At 33.5% G+C, this 22,505-nt stretch overlaps 1 protein-coding gene across 4 annotated transcripts in view; it reads right to left on the bottom strand.

The window, feature by feature from the left end:
• The window catches only part of PPFIA2 (PTPRF interacting protein alpha 2), a 470,166-nt gene that overhangs the window by 67,816 nt on the left and 379,845 nt on the right, over window positions 1–22,505 (bottom strand). For all 4 annotated transcript variants that reach the window (XM_061205834.1, XM_061205833.1, XM_061205835.1 and 1 more), the window contains 6 exons: window positions 18,198–18,333; window positions 16,265–16,485; window positions 13,597–13,834; window positions 9,968–9,997; window positions 8,766–8,896; window positions 6,881–7,035 (listed from right to left, as the gene is read on the bottom strand). In XM_061205834.1, the coding sequence (XP_061061817.1) occupies window positions 6,881–7,035; window positions 8,766–8,896; window positions 9,968–9,997; window positions 13,597–13,834; window positions 16,265–16,485; window positions 18,198–18,333 (911 nt within the window). The remainder of the gene's footprint in view (window positions 1–6,880; window positions 7,036–8,765; window positions 8,897–9,967; window positions 9,998–13,596; window positions 13,835–16,264; window positions 16,486–18,197; window positions 18,334–22,505) is intronic.

Raw genomic sequence — 22,505 nt, 5'->3', positions numbered from 1 at the left:
CAGTGTGAAATTATTTTCTTCATTATGCTGATTATAACAAATCAAAGAATTCAGACCATTATTACATAATCTGACAGATGACCATAAAGGAAAGAAAACTGCAATTTATCAGGCAAAAAAGTCTCTTTGAAATATATTGCTTCTCATATACACTTAAAGGAAATTTGCAAGAGTAGTTTTTATTTATTTTTTTTACTCAACAATATATGCATTTTATACATCTGTAATTAGAGATACTACCTGTATAATTTACATATATTTTTCTGCTTTTACCATTTTTTCCATAACTTTGCTATATTTTGATCAATTCTCCATTCTTGAAAATCTCTGTCTTTGATTTCTGTTTCCTTCTTGTAATGCCTCTTTTCTTTATGCTTACCATTCACTGTTGACATCTGCTAGGGTAGTCACGTGTGTTCTGTTCTTTTTTCTTTACAGTCATTATTATTAGGACTCTCTGAAGGCGTGGGAGGGCTGGTGTTTCCTAGGCAGTAAATGTGTTAAAATCATATGGAACAGATGACTCCCACGAAGTAGCAAATGTTTTAACACCACTACCTCTTCACTCTCTATTACCATTTTCCTAAGCTGGTTAACTGCCTCTAAAGCGTGGTACTTGATTGCTCTGACTGCTAACTCTCACTTCTGCTTGGATACTTGACCCTGGAACCTAGATCATTTCCTGTGCTGTGTCTGCTTCAATTTGCTGCCTCCTAATCTCTGCATCTCCAATCTCTCCACAGCTTGGTAACTTGACCCCCAATTTTTATCATTTCTTTTGCTTGATATTAATAATTTGGTTTCACACTCTGGACCCCAGACTGTACCCACTTCCTAACTAACCATAAAAAGAGCCAGGTTTCTTTCCATCATGTTTCCCTTGGAGTTTGTCCTATCATGTGGCTTCAGTACCCTTTTTTTCAGAGATAAGTCCTATTTGAAACTCAAGCTTTAACCTTTTCAATTCTGAAGGAAAACGGCACTTAGATGTTCCTAGTAGAATCAAACATATCCAGGGAGAGAAAAACTAATAATCTGAAATCTTTACTGACATTATGTCTATATGTTTTATAAGAAAATTTATAATATATTCTGTGATATCTTTTTTATTATTGCCTTGAATTATTCTTTACTTTTTATGCATTTGTGTGTAATATCCTCAAGAAGTTATAAACTTTCTGAAAAAAATAATCATGTCTTTAATTTCATTAAGTTCCCAAACATGCTCCATGGGACTAGGAGCTCAGTGAGGTATTTTTTGATGGAAACAGTCCCAAGAGTATATTGTCTGGAGCACTAGACCAGGAAGTGACATCTGGGAACCACAGCCAATTCTCCTACCAAGCAGCTGCTTTGCCATGATGATTGTTAAAATCATCTCAGTTTCTGTATAGTATAGAATGTGGCTCACTACGTGATCTTTAGATATCTTCTAATTCTGAAAGTCTGTAATTTTAAAAATAATAGGCATTTTCATAGTAAATAACTCATGGTATATATTTTGTAGAAGGAAGAGTTGCTGGGTCTAAGGCTTAAATGTTAGAGCTTCATAGATTCAGGATTACTGGGGTTGAAATAGATCTTAAAGATCATCCAGTCCAACTGCCTTTCTAATTCTTGGACCCCTTCCACAACAGTTCTTCCTTGTATTTACCTAGCTTCTGCTTGACCATCTCCAGTGACAAATAAGTCATTATTTGACAAGCTAGCTTGTTTGTATATAATTATGACTCACCAGTGTTCTCTTTCTTACTCTGAGATGAGGTTAGTCTTTCTACAACTTTAACACTTTGGCTACAGTTTTGTACCCTCACTCAACAACAAAAAGACCAAAGATTCCGCCACATGACAGCTTTTCAGATATTCTTAATCAGCCATCCAGACAGGTCAGCAAGGAGAATAAACATACCCCTGTACTTAGCTACTCCTCACATAATTTCAATCCTCCTCATCAGCTTAATCCTCTCCAACCTTTTTCCGAGGTTATGATATGCCTCTGAAAGTGTAGTAAACAGAAATGGATACTATTCCTTGGCTCTTGTTTTACAACAGCAGAATAGAATGGAAAAGTCTTCTTTTATCTCAATGCAGTACATCTATTAACGTGGACTAAATATATTGACTTTAGAGTTACCTGAAAATTCTAATTTTTTCTTGTAAAAAATGCTCCTGAGAGTTATACTTTTAAAGTGGGATATTTTGGACCTTCCAAATCTCAGTTTTTTGAGGTAGTCTTTAAGGAAGAACACTTATTTTTTTTTTTTTTTTCATTTGTGATTTCTTTCCCTATCAGTGATCCATAAATCAGATTACTGGGCTGTCGAAATATTCATGTCCAAGTGATTGGGGGATGTGAGGATCAAGAACAGGGTGAATCCTAATCATGCCACTAGAATCCTGGATCCAAGGTGGCATCACACCACTTATCATCACTATAAAGGAGGCTTATGCAACCAGTTATAAATCCCACCAAATTTTTCCATCACCCAGGCCCCATTTTGACATCTTGTCTACAGGGCTGTCGTGAGTCACAGCTCACCCAAATGCCTTTCCTGTCCTGTTACTGAGTAGCTTTGTCAAAGAAACAAATGAGCTTAATCTGATATGCCTATTTTAAACACAATTTAATTTGCTTTGTTTCAAAACAGGTTGATGCCTTCAGATAAAATTAAAAGTCAAGCCAGTCAAGATTCCAATTACTGATGCCTAATCATGGATCTTGAGGTTCAGAAGTCCTGTTCATGACTGTCTTGACAGGACAGACAATGTAGCAAGTAAAACTTTTCTGGGCCAGAAACATATTGAAGTTTTTGATTTGTTTTACATGAAAGGTTGTCCATGTTTATGTACTATCTGTCTCACTAAATTGAATGTTCTTTGATGCCAATGCCATGCTTTAACCATTTTCCTAAAGTCCATGTTTGGTACTGTATACTTCACATTGGCTCAACATATGCTATTCACTCAAAGTAGGAATAAATAAATGACTTTGGATTATCAGCATCCCCCCTGCCCCACCCCTCAAGATATCAACTCTCTTGGGCTTCAGTGTCCTCTTTCTAGTGCCTCTTTTCTGGATGAAGTTTTGCTTTTCAAGTAAGCAGATAGAGGCAAAAATGAGAGTTTTGGAATAGGTCCACTTATTTGTATATCTTGTTCACATAAGGTACACCTTCATTTTATTCATTTTCTTTAAACTTTAAAATTACTAAACAAAAATAATAAAAATAAGAATTTTATAATTCCCCTTTTGGTCTGGGCAGTTTTTCCAATAATCAGTTTATTTTGGTTAGTGGCTTTTTTGACATTGTTCTTACATGTCTATGCCATTCACTTATATCTATTATTTGTTAGATACAGCTTTTGTACCAAAATTTTTTAGAATCTGTTTTTAGGAAGAGGTCACCTATTTCAGATCTACTACTTAAGTTTACATTATCATAAATATAGCTGTGAGTTTGTTACCATCCTCAAATTGCTTTGATACTATCTAGCCTTTCCTTCCATATTGGTTAAAACTGAACTTGTTTCTAGAATTTTATGTGTGGAAGTCAGGATATGGAAAGTTGTAAAGTGATTGACAGATGAGGAAGTAAAAATAGTAGTTGTGGACAACTCACTTAAGCTTGGATTATAAGGGTAGGGAAAAGATAAGTCAATATTTTGGGAAGGTGGCAGGATTAATGATGACCTTTAAAATATAGATTAGACATGAGCATGTTTAAAGATTAATGGAAATATCAGAGATGCATTGCATTTGGATGCATTAATCAGGGGGGAAAAGCTGTGGTCATTGGGCTGCTCAGTCTTTAAAGGGTGTTATTGCATCCTGAATCTATTGTATGCTCTAGGAAGTAAGCAGAGGTATTTACTGGCCGGGCTGTCTCCGTGTCCCTCAATGAGATTGTCGAACCTGTTTTTGCATCTTTTCGTATTGGTGCTTGTAATATATAAAGAAAATGAAAGAAGAAAGAAGAGAGAAAGAGAAACTAAAACCAGATCCCCAAGTCTGCTAGAAGGAATATTTCCTCTGCCAGGACACTCTCCCCATATTCAATTGTGACTTTCAAGGAGGCATGGTTCATATATATGTTTTATCTTTTTAAATACTTTATCTTTAAAGTATTTTTAGCTTTATTCAAATGCTTTTCAATGTGTTGCTTCCTTTGACTTTTGGAGTTTCCACATTTATATTGCCTCTGCTATAACACATTTGTAAAAATAGATTATATGTATATTGAATTTGATTCTACATGGTTAGTGGTTATCAATGCAGTCACACTGACTGACTCATCATAATCGAAGTTCACTTTATTACCCTAGCTTTTCAGATTGTTATATAAGGAAAATAATGTCCCCTTTACAATTATTCTTCTCTGTGAATTACTAAGAATTCCTCCCTTTCTGTTTGTCATTCCTGATGGAATTGAGTGAACATTTTCATAGTTCTATTTAGAAAGTTTTCTTCTTCCACCCCTCATTTCATTTAAAGGCATCTAGCACAGCTACTCTCAGGTTAACTTACGTTTCTTTGCATTTATGAGCTAAACTCTTTAAGAGTTCTGAATCTTGGAACACGGTCCAAAATTTCAAATTTGGTTCTTTGACACCATCATCACTCTACCATATTACTTTCCATGCCATCATTTCCTATCTTCTATTTCTATTTTCATTGGTAGAAGAAAGAACATTGACAGTGCTCCCATGTCTGAATTTTCTAGATCAAGATATTAAAATCATGAACACTAGAGATGTTTCCCTAGTTTCTTCTGATGTGTGAATCAGCAGCACTAAGCGGTAGCCCTTGGGTTTGGTAAGTTTTCATGGTCCTCCCCTCACAACCTGGATGTACATCTTTCAGGACACAAGTAAACATGAGTCCATATCCCTCAACCAAAGCACTAGTGGTACAATGTACCATTTCTTCTGGAAAAAAATATGACTTCCTGAAACCTACTTGTGCCTGTGTTTTCTTCTTATTTTCTCAAGTATTATTTTCAATAAAGACCTTTATTCTTGGTTTCTCCAGGAGCTTTGATTCACCCTCAGTGTAGCTTCTGTATAGCTCCAGAGGTATAGATTTTTGTCTTTGTCTTCCTCATCAGCATTGTAGTCCTTACTACGCTGCTGACACTGGCTTTGTTTGTACTCGGTTGTTCTATGGAGTAAAACAAAATTGCTCAGAGCTCAGAAATCTTCTCAGGACTATAATGTGATCTTGAATAGCTATTGCTATTTTCTGACTTGGATGGATTTGATAAGAACCTAATTGTAATTGATTCCCTTCTCATCTGTTCTGACATAGAGACACACAGTCACTGAAAATGGGTAAAAAGGCTAAGTTTCTAGAAGGTTCTATACTTTTCTAGACTTTAAATTATATCCTGGATACCTTGATTTTGACTATGAATAGTTGTCAAATAAAATAAAACAAATTTTAAAACAATGTCTTGGCATGTACATTTTATATCCCCCAAGTAATCACCTTTTCTTTTCTTTCCTTATGCAATAATACTTTTCTTTTTTTATATCCTAAGGGGTTCCTATCCTGAGAAAGAGAAAACCAAAGAGGATTTAATTCTCCTGATGGTAACACTCAATCACACAACTGGCTGCTCATGTGTTATAAACATCGGTTTCCTATGGCTTCTGATGTTTTGTGTGGGTTTCATGCTGTGGAAGTGGGGAAAGATATTTTTGAATAATATCACGGTTGTAAATCTGCAAAAATTAATATTATTCTCAGAAATTCTTGCGGTGCCAGGGCAGGAAACTAAGTCTAGGGGTTGGGACATTACTTGTGAATAATAATTCCTTTATTTCAGAATCCAAAGGGGGTGCTAAGAACTTTGTATCATTCTGTTCATCACTTACCATTAGAGGTAGGAGCTAAATCCTTTTCCCTGTAACTTAACTCTAGTTCTAAATTAAATAGAAGGAGAAGAGCAGGGAAAAAGAAGAGGCAATCATAAATAACCAAGATGATGAAAAGAGATTTCAGAAAAAAAGTAAATATGTAGAAAGACACCAAAGAAAAAAAAGACCAAGTGTATATATCATCATTTTAGAAAATATATCTCACATATTCTTTTTGTTTCAGACTCTCCATCTATCCATCTTTCTATCTATCTATCCATCCATCTATTAACAAGGTATCTATGTATTTATATATTTACCTAGGGTCATTTCAAATGTACTGATCTATTTTATTCAATTAGTCACCAACAATAATTAATTCTAACACAATCCCTATTGCCCGATTCTTCCCTCTGTCTCTCCACCTACATGCTGTTGAGTTTGTTAGTGGAAAGTTGTGACAGTCTAAAACAAAGAAACCTTGTCTTTTTTTACATTTTATGCCCTTTATAATGCTTTATTTTGACCTAAAAAGAATACTTTTGGATTTTTTGTAGGGTTCTTAATTTTTTCAACAGAAAAGCTTTTAAATTCACACAGCTAAGCTCTTATACACATCTATGCAGTATATTCAATGGTTTTAAGCTGGTTTTGAAACATGGCCCTAGGACAACTATCTCAGTTCTGCAAATTACTAATACATTGTTTACTTATCAATAAATAAGGATGACAGTAATAGCACTTGCCTCAGAGGGTCCTTGTGTCTATCACAGTGTTAACATTACATAAATTCTAGGTATTGTTATAAACAGAGAAATCAAAAGGACTGAAAGTTTTACAATATTCTTCCTTTGAAACTTTTGTCAAGCTTTATTCAGCTGTATTGGATTAAATACAGCTTATTAAAATAGAAAGTTTGTCAGGTAGGAAAAAGATAAAAATATGAGAAATGAAACGAAAGACAGATGGATGCTAAGAAGTGAGGAAAATGAGTGGCAGTGGAAAGTCAAACATGCATACTTACGGAGCTGCCCAAGTCGAGCTTTTTCTTTTTTACCGAACAAACGACCTATTGAAGACTTGATTCCTTTCTTCTTGGGAGCTTTGTGAAGAGAGTCTTGGCTGCTGTTGGCACTGCCAAGCCCAAGGCTTTCAGGCTCGAGGGAGGCAGTTAGACTACTGTAAAACACGAAAGAGGGAAAACTGCTTGCTTTGGTGTAGCATCCACAAGGTACACAAGACTAAATTCCTTGATAAAAGTACAAAAGGAGGAACAAGTACACTTTGAATGTTATTTTCTCCTTTTTTTCCCATGTTTTTTCTTAAGCATATTAAAGTGTGATTTCCTCAGGCTTAGGGCCCTGAGCCTCCAAGTTTTCTCTAGAAAAATTTCTTTTTTTCCCAAATATATTTTCCTTATTTTTCATACAATATCAAACTAATCAATGAACATAGGTTGGCTTATTAATTTATAAATTCTATAAATTAGCCCTTGACTCTTTACCTATTTCTTTCTTGCAGAGTTTGTTTTTTAGATCTTAAACATAATGACCTATGACAAGAAATTTAAATATAGCTAATAAAGTTTATGCTCTATTCTAGCCCATGGTTTTACTGGATTTTCCTCTAGCTATCTTTCTCTCTCTCAGTTTTGGAGACTAATTCACTGAATTTTAAATCACCTGTGAGATTTTGAAGTAACAAATCATATACCCTAGTGATCACTGTATATTTTTTCGTACAGTTCTCAGGTATTCTTTTAGGTACATGATAAGCTGAAATGATTTCCAAGCAAGTTGATCTAGGTTCCATTCCTGGTCAATGTATTTGACACTGTATTAATAGGATAGGTTCAATGATACTGTTATCCTTCTTTACAGCTGTTAATTTGTCAATATCATGATGAGTTATTTAACTTTATTCATCCAAATTAATCTGAGTTCATATTCTCTAAACTCCAAAAGCTACTGCTTTTCATATGTTACAATATATTTCACTCTTTTTTTCTTGAGAGTAAAGTAAGTATAAATTTTGAATCTGGAGTAACTTTTTTCACATTAGAAATTAAAAATAAACAAAACAGGAAAAAGAAAGTCTGCTGGCACAGAAAGCTCTGTTTTCAAAAACATTTATTGTAAAACACATACTATTTAGAAGACAGATTCTTAAAGTATTAATCATTAAGTCATTATATTCGGTTATGTCAATTAAGTGTTCAGAGATGCTGTAATTGATGACAGTGAAAGAACATACATTTAAGATGTAAATTGCACGCTTAGACTTATTTATGGCATTATTATAGAGATCTGCTTCAATTTTTTAGGCAGATGGAAAGGACAGTATGAAGAGTTGCTAGGACAAATGGGGTATTTCCCCATGTAAACTTTTCTTTTAATATTTCGGCAAATGTGTTTTTTTTTTCTTCTCTAAGGAGGAGCCGTTATAGCTGGCCCTTGCAGCACCAATAGGGTGATTTACACACCTGTCTGTTAAAAGTAACTGGGGTACAAGCATGGACTTTTCAGACCTTAATTATCCTTACACTAGAAGCCAAATTTATGGGCTTGTGTTAGAATCCTTTATTTTTTTGTAACTATTCTAATAAGTCCTTCCTGTAGTCTGACTCCATTTTAATAGGAAATATCCACTAAAAGTAGAAAAGCTATTCTCATAAATATTGGCTAGTAACAAGACCATAAATATACAGTTAATTTTAAAACTGAAAATTTGATCTCAGAATGAAAATTTGGTTTTTTCACACAAGTGACATTGTGGACAGGGAGCAGAATTATAGCTTAAATCAAAAATTTTATATCAATTTTTAAGTAGTCTGTTTGATAACACTGAAAGAAGGAGGAATATTTTTGGAAGGAGAACATACAATGTGCAGTGTGCTGGGAGAGTCATACCTTCGGGCATCATTGTGGTAGGAAGAAGGGAGGGTGTGAGTCATCCTGATGGCTCTAGGGGTAGGGGGAGGAGAAGTTTCACATTTAATTGTTGCTTTATCCTCCCGACCATCTTCTTCTACCACTGCAATCTAGAAGCAAAAACAATACATCAGATGAACTCTTTCTAAATTTCAACTGAAACTGATGAAAATGGAGAATCAATAAAGCAAGGCTATTTGAGTAATTCTAGTATAAAAGCAAAACAAGAAACTTGGGGCATATAGGTATTACATATATAAATTCCATTATTAAAGAGTATGAATTTCATAACTATTTAAAAATTAAGACACAGTTAACACACACAGAAATAGACTCACTACACAAAAGTATTATTTAAGAGTAAGTAAACACCATAGATCAATATCCAGGGACTATGAAACAGCTATCTTGGAATCCATTTGAATATATCAGAATGTAAAAGCTTTACAAAAATTATTGAACACATATTTGAGCTAATTCACTAAAAATATGCATAGTCAGGTTATCATAACATGGACATTTTTAAGTGGGAGATTTTTGAAGTGAGAAGTTGGCAAAATATAACTTTATCAGATAAAGTGTTTTAAATTAGGCTATTTAAATGTGTTCCCAGATGTTTAAAAAAAGACTTGCAGTTTATAAGAAAAAAGCTTTCTTTTTAAAGTGAGAATAATAAAAGGTAAGAACAGAATTTCTGCAAATTTTTTCATTTCATTACCTCTCATGGGAAAATTGACAAAGGCATACAGAGCACCATAAGCAGATGGGATGGAAGGGATTTCTTTAAAGAATTTAGTTCAGAGTCCAGAACAATTCAGGATACCATAAATTTTGTCAGAGATAGATACATAGAACTGCAAGAGTTTTCAACAATCAACTTAATTGTACAATAAAGATATTTTTAAAAACAATGCTGTATTTTTTCATAGCACCATTGTGCATTAAAACATATATATATATATATATATATAGAGAGAGAGAGAGAGAGAGAGAGAGAGAGAGAGAGAGAGAGAGAGAGGAGAGAGAAAGACAGATTGTAGAAAGCATAGCTAAAAGATATATGGTTCTAGAAGTTCTGATGAAGAAATTTTTATAAAATGCTTCAGTTAGAAGAAATATAATTTTAAATCTTAGAAAAAACAATGTTCAGTTAGTAATCAGATCAAAGAAATGTACAGTACCTTTCTCCGATGTTTCCTTAGATCACTTGGCTGTGATTGGCAGTAATAAAAGCGACACAAAACAGAACCAATTAATGATTATCATTTGACCATGTCACAAGTTAAATAGTATCTATAATTTAACTATCTTTTTTTTGTTTTCATTCCATTCTTTTCAAAATAAATGTCTTTTAACAGTTATAAAAGCATTCCTCCAGGGAGCTATTTTAGAGAGGAAACTTCCTAGATGGCATGTTGCAGGGGACAGGTCTTCATGATGGGATAATGTGTATATACATAAAACATGAGACATGAGACATGGACCTTAGGGAATATGAAGCACATATGGAGTGAGCTAGCCAGAAGTAAATATGAGACTATATCCTCCCAAGAAAATATGGATGGGAGTGAAGAAGATTATGTGTAAATGAAGATCCAATGCACATATATGTAGTTTATAAACACTCCCTTTTGTCTCATCTATGCAGGGCTTTGGACCTTCTCGGGGCGGATATGCTGTTCCTACGTGATTTCAAACTTCCTGGCATCCTAACAAACTCCCCATTCCCAAATACCAAAAGCTCTGGCCTCAGTATATCATATTTCTGGGGCTGCTGTTTTCTTGTCAGTGCTCTTTTAGAGAATTAAAAAAAAATAGTTATTTATTTATGATCCTAGATAAAATTTATTCACTTAATATTTGTTAATTTTTCTTATGTAAGTAAAACATTTTACTAAACTATTCCATTATACTTTACATTTTTGTTGCTATTGAAAAATGGGTTGATTTACCTCATTCAATATTCTAATTGGATATCACTAACATGTTATTTATGCCTATGGATTTGTGGTGAGGTAAAAGTAAATACAAATAGGCTTTATTATCAGGACAAATAATAATGTTTGCAAAACATATAAACATATACAATATGAATGAATACAATGTCTTTTCAATCTCTGCCCCTCTGTCCCTAAAATTTCAAATTTTGCTCTGAATATTCAAACATGAATTATATGCAACAAAATTATTTTTTCTCCAATATTTTCTATAGGTAAAAGAAAACCTTCCTGTCTTTCACTATAACAATAACGAATTTGATGACAAAGTTTTGTTAGGTGATAAAGACTCCCTGGGTTTTATTTTTTGTTTTTCTGAGTCAGATATTAAACATTTTAAATATTTTTTTTACCCTCAGGAAATGCTCTAAATATCTGTTTCTGTCTTTTTGTTTTTTTTTTGAACTAGGTGTCTCTTATTTATTTATTTATTTATTTGGTTGCACTGGGTCTCTTAGTTGCAGCAGGCAGGCTCCTTAGTTGCGGGAGGCGGGCTCCCTAGTTGTGGCATGTGAACTCTTAGCTGTGGCATACATGTGGGATCTAGTTCCCTGAGCAGGGATCGAACTCGGGGCCCCCTGCATTGGGAGCGTGGAGTCTTAACCACTGCACCACCAGGGAAGTCCCTCTAAATATCTTATAAGTACTCTAATTATAGTATAATAATGTTCATTTACCACTGATTTATTTATAACTAACTGGTCAAGAAAATGCATGAAAGCAGTGGCATCCTATTCATACATACACAAACATTATGTCTAAATGGCTATGAATATATTATTTTATTATTATAAAAATAACACTGTCAAGGGTTATAATGCTAATATATAATGAAAATATTTAAAAGGGCAGAATACTAGGTTGCAAAAATGTAAGGAAATAATAGCAATACAGAAATAACCAAAGTTTTCTTGATTTGAATGCCAACTAAATTATGCTCTGTGGGCCAATATTCTTACTGTAGCTTTGATAATAAGTAGGTCATCAATTACATATGGATAAACTAAGCCAGAGACAATATCATTTTTAGTTAATAAAATCAGATGGATGGTTCCTAGATTTCTAAAATAAGCAGATCATAATGTAGATCAGTATATTGGGTTAGTTTATCTTAGTACATTGGCTAAAAGTTTGTGCTGTATCTAGCTGGGATCAGCTCTGATTAGCTGGCCTTTGTTTGGACTTGCCATTGTCTGTGCTATCTACTTTAAAATATCTTTAATATCAAGTCTGGAAATAAGCAAAGAATAGGAAACTCAATGGCTTAAGGAGGTAAGTATTTCCTTTAAAAATTTTTTTTCATCATTTCTCATTTATACAGATTTACTTGCAAGTTCCATAATTGTAAAGAGTTTGGATATGGGAAATATTGCCTCACCATATAAACAGTTTTCTGTTTCAATTCTCAGTCGCAAAGTTAAAGAAAAAGATATCTAAACTGATAGACATAATAGAAATTTTATGAAGATAAAATTTTAAAACTTATTTACTTATAAGGTAGTTTTCCCCTTGGGGTGAGAGTATCATATATATACATACACACATATATATGCACATATGTGTGCATTTATATAAATTAATTCTAATGAAAATAATTTTTACAGGTTTTTTTTGCCACAATACACATTATTGCAACATATTTATTTAAAGATACCATTTAGAAATTGAGTTAAACTTCTTTGTTCAGATATTATACACACCCATATACACAGAGATGCAGGCATTGTGACACTTTTTATAGAAGTTTCACAGCCTTCTGACCAGAAACACTATATACACTTAATATTCTTCTGTCATATTATTAATTTCTCCTCCATTTGTTACATTTGTGCTAGATTTTTGTAGTATACAAACTATTATTTGACCTATTTGCATTTTACTTAATCTCTATCCCCAAACTTTTATTTTTAATTGGAATTTTATTGTTTTAATAACATAGTTTTAATATTCATTACAAAACATAGAATTTTACCTCCATAAAGAGTTCAGAATATTTAAATCTTCATTATTGTTGTCATTTCAACATATTCCCAGGTAATCACAGAAAAAAAAAAGAACAGTATATGCTTTTGAGTTAGCAAATCTGAAAAAAAATCCAGCTCCTCTTTACTAGCTGTGTTGAACAACATTTCAGTTACTTTCGCTCGAGATAATAACATTTTCAAATGTTATCACGAGAATCAAGTGACTAAACATCATGACATTCAGTAGTCATTCCACCTAACATTATTTTTAGCAAGGAGTACTTTGATTTTTTTCTCTCTTATGTTAAGGGTACTTCCTAATTTAGGTTTCCAACTTTTAATGCCAAAAGAAGATACATGAAATAAAGAATAAAGAAGGGTGAAAATGTTGACATGAATTATAAAACTCAATTGGGAAATTGCTGCTATTGTTGATGGCTCTTCTTTTAAAATTATATTATGTATATTATAAAATTATAACATTCTATGTTGGTGTATTGAAGCGATTATAATAAATAATTTTTGAAACTTATTGTGTTAAAAATAACCCACCCAGTCTCAATCATCAAGGTATCATCAGTAAAAATGAATTTAATGGTTTAAGTCATTCAGATTTCTGATGTGATATTTAGATTTCTGCTCTTCCATTTACTTATTATGTGACCTTGGGAAAGTTACACCTGTGTAGGCTTTGTTTCCTCACTTCATAGTGGGATTAATATTTGTATCTACCACATAGGTTTGTTGAGAAAAAAAATAAAACACACAGAAAGCCTTTAGACTAGAATAGATTTCAGCTAATGCATCAGTAATTCTAATGGAAGCAAAGGTTCTCTGGACACATCATACCAATGTCATGACTCCCATCCGATCCATTTCCCTGGCAGGACTTCGAGGGGTGAGCTTTGGTGTTGAGTGTCCACTGGGGGGAGATGAACTGGCCAGCGAAGAAGCTGTAACCGAGGCAGTGATGGAGGTACCTGGGTGGACCCTTGCTAAATTCAGGCCTTCCAGACTCACACTAGCCACTCTATTCTCAATTTCTTCAGCACGTAACTCTGTAGATTCTTTTTCTTCCTGAATTAGTCTGAAAGATACAGTTTAATTTTGATACATTTTATGCTGTTATAATGTTAATCGGAATCCACTAAATAAATAAATAACTTTGTGAACATTTTATATCAAATCTAATATTTTCTTTTTTCCCTAGGCAATATAACTTTCAATAAATTCCAGAGACTTCCTGGCTGAAAATTAGAAAATCTTTCTTTTCAAATGATACATAATTCCTCCCAACTTTCATTTTGACCCCATTTCTATACTACCACCTGTTAAAACTCTTTTAAGACCTTGAGTGCCTAGTTAATTTCTGCCACTAATCCTAATCTTACATTTGTACTCAGGAACGAATATATGAGACTTTTAGAAACCCAAATCTCAACAAAGTCATTGAGTCTTACCTCCTATCCAATGAAAAAGTATAACTGATAGAATCCTCAATAAATGGTCATTCATAATTATAATTTGGCCAAATAAAACCCTGACTTAGCCAAGTTGCCTTTACATAAGCACCAAGCAATTTAATAATGTAGATATGAGAGATAGATAGTTAAAATTTTTTTAAAAAATACTGTTGCTATAAATGCTTTTGAGAAGACAAAACACTATTACTCTTTCTTTAAATACGGAGAAGCTTCAAGAATATGTATACATTATTTATTACAAAGACACAAAGAATAAAGAACTTTAGCTGGGTTGCTTCAAGATCCTATTTAAGTTGAATCCATATACATTTTGCATATTGATATAATAAAACTGTGTACCAGTACAGTTTGTTTCAAAAATGGAGTTAGAAACCACCTCTCCTGAGATATTTTCCTCTTAACTACAAATGGCTTATTGTGATTTCCTATGATATAACCTTTAATTCAAGGTTATGATCACTGCAAAGTTTTCTTTTTACGTATTTACTTTGGAAAAGTTTGGCAGTTTCTTACAAAACTAAACATACTCTTACCATATAAGCCAGTAACTGTGTTCCTTCATATTTACCCAAAGGATTTGAAAGCTTATGTCCACACAAAACCCTGCACACAGATGTTTAGAACAACTTTATCCATAATTGTCCAAACTTGGAAACAATGAAGATATCCTTTAGTAGGTGAATGGATAAATAAACTGGTACATATATACAGTGGAACAATATTCAGTGCTAAAATGTAACGAGCTATCAAGCCATGAAAAGACATGGAGGAACAATAAATGCATGTGACTAAACGAAATAAATCAATCTGAAGAGGCTACGTATTGTATGATTCCAAATATATGACACTCTGGAAAAGGCAACTATGGAGACAGTAAAAAGATCAGTGTTTTCCGGGGGTTGGGTCGGGGAGAGGGATGAATAGGCAGAGCACAGTGAATTCTGGGGACAGTGAAAATACTATGTCTGTACGATATCATAATGATGGATATACATTATTATACATTTTCCAAACAACTAAGAGTGAACCATAATGTAAACTATGTATTTGAATGATATAATGTGTCAATGTAAGTTCATCAGTTGTAACAAATGTACCACTCTGGTTAAGGATGTTGATAATGGGGGAGGCTATGCATGTGTGGGGCTGGGGGTATATGGGAAATCATTGTACTTTTCCCTCAATTTTGCTGTGAATCTTAAACTTCTCTAAAAAATAAATAAATACAAATACTGAGGCAAATTTACTCTTAATTTTAATTTTTCACTTACACAAAGAATATGAATTCTGTTACTTTGAAGTTTATTTTCATGGTGCATTTTTTTTAACATCTTTATTGGAGTATAATTGCTTTACAATGTTGTGTTAGTTTCTGCTGTATAACAAAGTGAATTCATGGTGCATTTTAACTTCACCCAAAGATCAGAATCCCAAAGGAAGGTTTAATCAAGTAACACAGTACAACATTATTAATGTTCAAACACATTCCAATGGAAAAACTGCCTCCTCTTCAAAAAAGAAAAAGAAAAAGAAATTTTGTACTTTAAAATGATTGGTGGTAAATGATTCCAGAAAAACCTTCTGGTGAGAGGCAATATGGTTCTGCTATACAAAAAATTGTAGTTTTAAACTCTAGGTATTCTATTAATTGTAAAGGAGAGTAAAACTTAGAGGAACTAGTTGAGTAAGAGATAGACTGAAGTTTAATCAAACAAAAAATCCAATGCTACCCAGATTTTCAGTTTATTTGGAAAACTCATCAAAGATTTCACCTTTACCTCATTCTTTTATATGGCTCTAATATCATCATTAATCTGTATATTTTTCATATATGTTTCTTACAAAAGCTGTCCTAATTTTATTCCGGGAATTGTGAAAATGCACATTCTTATTCAGTAGGTGTGAAGTGAGATCTGAGATGCTGCAGTTCTAATAAGCTTTATTGGTGATGCCAATGTTTGTGATCTGATGATCACATTTTTAGAATCAAGGTCTTCTAATCATTTGAGACCATCAAAAATCATTGAACTCACCTGATTTCTTTGTTGATAGCATCCAATTGTTCCTGAAGCATCATGGCTAGGGTCTGGGCATCAGAATGACCACTTGGAGAGAGAAGATCCATTGAGCTAAAAATCGTTTCTCTATCATCATCATCAATGTCAGACATTTCTGTGTCACTTTCAAAAGGGTGGCTGCTTAGCACTCCAATTTGTTGAGTTCTATTCCATTCATGGTCCCCAAGAGATTTCACCTAGATGGTAAAGGAACAATCACAGTACTTATCATGCTGCTCATTTTCAAAGCACTATTCTGAAAATAAAAACTAAAAACATACATGCTTTTATAGCTTACTTGGCAAAAGTAGAACTGATTATTAATATTTTAATTTATCATTTCAATAAAATAGTTCCTTGATACTTAAATAATGGTAGGTACTAATTTTCAGCATAAATATCAATATTTTAATAGGAATAAAAATGATAAACTTCTGCATGATTTTTAGTTCAACCCCAATTCAAGGTAGCAATTACTTTAAAGCATCTATGTTTGCAACATTTTAACTTGTTTTCAAATATAACAATCTCTATTCACTTGTACTTCAGCATTTGCATCTCATACTAATTAGGCTGAGGGTACGAATATTACCACACAATAAATTACACAAGAATTCTCTCCCCAACATTCTAAGAAAGTATTAATAAAAGTATTGCACAGAGTTTTAATTTCATCTCCAGTGCTCTGGTCACTTAAATGCCTCACTGATTTTTTTAAACCCAAGGCATACTACAATAATTTACATGACTATGTTTTTAAAATGAATATAATAAATCCTCCATGTGAACAAAAGTTTTGAGTAACCAACAGACCAGTGCTTTTCAAGCTGTGATCTGAAGGTAGGAGATGGTTGAAAGTAAGAGAGCAGTCCTAGATTTTCTGCTTTCTAAAAAATTGTTTTTCATTTTTGTGACGGTGTAAAAATGACTTTTGGGGGGACCACAAGATACTGCCCTGAGTACTTCAGATTTGAGGACCTGAGTAAGTACTTGTGTTACAAATTGTTTTGGTACCAAGTAGCACTAATTTATTTACCACATAAAACTGAGAAAAGAACTGAGATGGATTTATTTATTCTTCATTTGTTCATTTATTTATTTATCCATTCATTAGATATTGAATGCCTACTACGAGGGACTAACTTATACATGACTTGTAGTTGTCAGCTAAAAAATCAAAGGATGTCAAGAGCCTTGTATAAATAAGGACAAGTAGGTTATATAGTATTTTGGACACATAAAAGAGGTTGAGGAAAACAAACTATACTTAGGGCACACAGGAACTATATATTACTTCTCTATAAAATGCAACTGTATACTTACTCAACATATACAGCCTACAGATTTTAAGCTATTGACTGAATGAAAGGCTGGCACTGCAGCTTACCGTGAACAGTTTTCTATAAACACTTTCAATAGTCTGTGTACGTTTTCCTCAAAGTGTTATTAAAACAGTAATTATTATTAAAATATGTAATTTTAATTAACGATATGAGTGCCATTGCTTAAATGCCCAAGCAAGCCAAAAGCCCATTTGTTTGGCAATATGGCATAATAGATAAAAGTGTGGAATTTGAAATCACACAAATACAGGCTCAAGTTTTGACTCTATCACTTTGATGGCTGTGTAAGTTTGAACACTTAAAATTTCTCAGCTTCAATATTTTCACATCTGAAATTAGTATAAAATAGTACTCAATTTACAAGGTTATGTGGATAAATACTTGGGACATACTTGGTTCAACTTTTGGTACGTAGTAGGGGTTATATGTTAGTTATAGTTTAAAAAAATATGTTATATATCACACCTGAAACTAATAAAAATGAATTCTCTCAGTATTAAAATACTATCCAAAGTGGAAGAGTGCATTTACTTAAACCATCAAAGACTTGAAATAAAAAGTTTAACCTTTGGCTCATCTCTCCTCACACCCATGCGGCCTCTCCTTGGTCTTCTTATTACTTTAGTTGTTCTGTAATCAGACTGGCTGTCCACTAGGGATCCAACAGAATACCGCAGCTCAGCTGAGGTGTCTAGATGAGTTCTGGAAACAAGGAAAACATAAAATATGCTCAATCTCAAAAATTAAACTTACCAGCAAATCACTATCCACTGCTTAATTGGCAGTAAAGCACAAATCCTTAAAGGAAAAAAAACTTCAAGGAAGAAAACAAGTGTTGAAGTGTTGTAACTCCCAGAGGTCTCTTCGGAGGCTTATGTCAGAAACCCCAGTCTCAGTTTCATTCTGAAGGTCAAGTTCATTTTCTCTTTTTAGAATATTAAAAAACCTTTCTGTTTATTAATCATTATTTTCAAAAGCAGTAGTCCAATGGAACACGTTAAGATTGACAACCGAAATCCATTGGCTTACATTCCGACAACTCTTAGTTTGAGCTATTTAGTGGATATCCCAGTACATGCTATTTATCATTGTATTTGTTTTAAATATTCCTCATTAATCTAAGAGAAAAATGTGTAAACTTTTGGGTCACAGAATTATCTATTTTCCAATGTTTTATTTTTCAATTTAGGAAATCAACAAAATACTTAAAATCAGATTGGCCCAAGGTTAATAATCTTTTTTTTTAATAAAATCGGATATTCCACCAGAAGAGTTTTTCAGCTTTTGATAAGACATCCAAAAAGATTAAGAAAAATCTTTTAATAAGCACATTTAATTCTGAAATCTGCTTAGAGACGAAACAGTTGGAAAATTCTAATTGGAAAATATTGTCACACTGGTTTTCAAAAAACATGATAATAAAGTACACTGTAATCAAAGTGCACTAAAGGTTTCTCCAAGTATATTATTTATATAGAGATTTACAGTAAATTCAGTTTACTGCTATGATAATGATGATAATTACAAATGCAACATGCTGTCCTATAAAATGATCCATCATCATTAGGAAATATGCTTAAAGCCGTGTTCTCTCTTGAACTTGGGGCTCCTGCTGATCTACTATGCTTTCACCCTTAGCTCTCTTTGTGAACAAAGACAAACATCCCCAAATATTCGGCAAGATTATAAAAGGTTAGGTGAGGTCTGGGTTTTTGAAAAAGTAGAAGACACTGACCTAACTGATGCATGTCTTTGTTTTGCCAAATTGGACATTAAAGCAAATGAACTAAAGAATCATCCCCCAAATAGATGACAGCTATTGTTTTTATAGCAGTGAACTTGAGACTTAATCAAGCAAAATGGCTTTATTATGAATTAGTCATATATTAAAAACTAACCAACCAGGCCATAGTCATTAAATGGCACAACTCTCAGTCTTTATTTATAGCAGAGGGTATAAGTTTCATGAAGACAAAGTTCAGATTTTAGTCACTATTGTATGCTCAAGGAGGTATTCCTAGAATACAAGAAGAACTTAATAAATATCTGGTAAGACAATGAATGGATGCAATTGATTATAATACAGTCCTAACTGTCTAGGTCAGAACATCCTAGGGACCTTTAGTCTGTGGCTGCTTAGGGTAACGTCTCTGTGGGTATCAGAGTAGAATTTCTAAAATTTTAACACATCATCCTCGGAGTATTGTTTTCTTGTTGTTTTATCTCTCAACTCCAAGTCATTTATAAAAACATGAAACAAAACACAGATCTGGTCTCATCAAAGCCCTGCTCAAAACTCTTCAGTGTCCTTACAAGGTTCTCTACCTGGGCCCCTCCTACTTTCCAGCTTCACTGCAAGTTACTCTCTGCCTTCTCTCTTCGTCTAGCTGTGCTGTCTGTCATTTTCTTCAAACTTATACTTTCTTTTGCTTAGAGCCTTTGAACATGCTATTCTTTCTGCCTGAAATCGTCTCTTCAAACATTTATGTGGTTACTATTCTTAAGGTCTCAGCTTAAAAGTCCCATCATCATATGCTATTCTAGCTCCTGGTATTCCCTCTATTATAACAGTGCTCAAATTCATATTCCTGCATTTTCCATCTGGAACATGTATTCTTCACTACCATCACCACTGTATCTCCAGTGTCACTGTCTCACAAGTAGAAAGTACTTAATTGATCTTGAAAGAACAAAGACCTGAACCAACACCAATTGTAGAAGAGCCATTGCTTATACTTCATCTAAAGTAGTTACTCCTCACCTCTCTCTTTTTATTCAACTCTGTGATCTGTCAGAGGCAGTATATCCATATATTTCAGTTTTGTTTTTTTTTTTAAACTTTGGGTTTATTTATTTATTTATGGCTGTGTTGGGTCTTCGTTTCTGTGCGAGGGCTTTCTCCAGTTGCGGCAAGTGGGGGCCACTCTTCATCGCGGTGCGCGGGCTTCTCACTCTCGCGGCCTCTCTTGTTGCCGAGCACAGGCTCCAGACGCGCAGGCTCACCAATTGTGGCTCACGGGCCTAGTTGCTCCGTGGCATGTGGGATCCTCCCAGACCAGGGCTCGAACCCGTGTCCCCTGCATTGGCAGGCAGATTCTCAACCACTGCGCCACCAGGGAAGCCCCTATATTTCAGTTTTAAAATTATTCTTGGTGTACAATATTTTGAGAGGCACTTGCAGATGTAAGTTACAATACAGTCACTGGTTCCTTTAAACAAGGAACCAGGTAGTTTTCCCTCCTGAATCTCCTGTGACTCTTGAATATAATCTCACAAAGGAACTTCAATAGATAAATCAAGTAGGAATTTTCTTAGAGAAAATCTGTTACCCATTTCTCTGCTTCCTGGGATGTCCTTCATTGTCCTTTCCAATTATCCAGATCCTACCCTCTCACCTGAGTTGAGCCAAATCAGGCTTTCTTGGCCACTCTGGAACTCATTTTACTTTCTTCTCAGATGAGATTCTAGTAGAGGATATTAGTCACTGATACTCACTCACTTTAGCTCAACTCTTCTTGCCTCCCCACCTGTAAGATCAAAAACTAGTAGATGAAGTTCTCATGCACTTTCTGTTTTCTTTATTGTTTTTTTTCAATTATGTGCACTCAGAAATATGAATGTTCCAGAAATAATTGCTGTTTAATAAATATTCAGTTATCTCATTATAAATTAGCTATCTTAATAATTCCTATAATACTTTATATTTGTGAGTTGGTTTACTGTTTACAAAACACTTTTCTCACTTGTCTCATTTATCTGCAAAGTAATCTTGTGAGATAGTCATAAAATATTATTTTATAAAAAATATTTTTATATAATTCATGTAAATATACATATATATTTTATAAAAATTATTTTATATAATTATGTAAATATACATATATATATATTTGAACTTATTAAGGAAAAATGGGTTTTCCAAAATCAAACTGCTAGTTATTGTATGTCTAAGACCTAGGAATGTCAATTTTCTTATTTTTGGTCTCGTGTTGTTTCTATTACAATCCATTGTATCAAAAAAGAATAGTTGTTCTGTATGTAGTTCCCAAGTTTCTCTGATGATCCTTCATTGTGGATGTCACATTGTTAGTCTGCCATGATGACTCACTAAGGTGATGAACTTTTAGACAATACTTCTAGAACTCTGTATTTCTGAGACTGAAGGTCAAAAAGACAATGAAATGGCCATTTGGTCTTATTAAAATATGTTTCATTTGTTGACTGAATAATGCTAGTTCTATGTATTTACTCTGTCGGTATTTTATCAGCTCTTTCTTTCTCCTTTACCATCATCATCATCATCACCATGTATATCACTGAATTAATAGCCTCAGATATATAAACTGTAATAAAACATTAGAAAAATAAACATTATTTTCAAAATTAAAGACCTACATATTTAAAAGTTCCTTGGGTGTATTTATGCCTGCAGAACTGTGTTTCTTATACTAAACTGAATTCAAAATACTGAATTTTGTTCCTATTAATACTCACATTGAAGAGAATGTAAGAACCCTTAGGATTTTTTTTAATTTGGATTTTTCACCTGAATGTCCAAAAAATGCTTTACTAGATATTCACTTATTCAACAATATCTATTGAGAGTATACTATATACAAGGCTTCTTTTTTTAGATGCTGAGATTATAGTACTCAAAACAGACAAAATATCCAAACTTTGTGGAGCTAACATTCTTAGGATAAGCATAAGACCAAGAAAAATGGACTTTTAGAAGTCTGTGGTGGTCAAAAGTTTCAAATAGCTGATACTGTGTTGTCTAACAAATACATGCTCAAATGGGTGAATCCCTCTATGATTTTTTTATCAACTTTAAATAAAAGGCTCTAAGCACAAAGGAAAATTATATGTGAATT

The sequence above is a fragment of the Eubalaena glacialis genome, chromosome 11 (assembly GCF_028564815.1).
Source record: "Eubalaena glacialis isolate mEubGla1 chromosome 11, mEubGla1.1.hap2.+ XY, whole genome shotgun sequence".
NCBI classification, from domain to species: Eukaryota; Metazoa; Chordata; class Mammalia; order Artiodactyla; family Balaenidae; genus Eubalaena; species Eubalaena glacialis.
The sequence above is the reverse complement of the archived record's forward strand: the minus strand, read 5'-3'. Positions and strand labels throughout refer to the sequence as shown.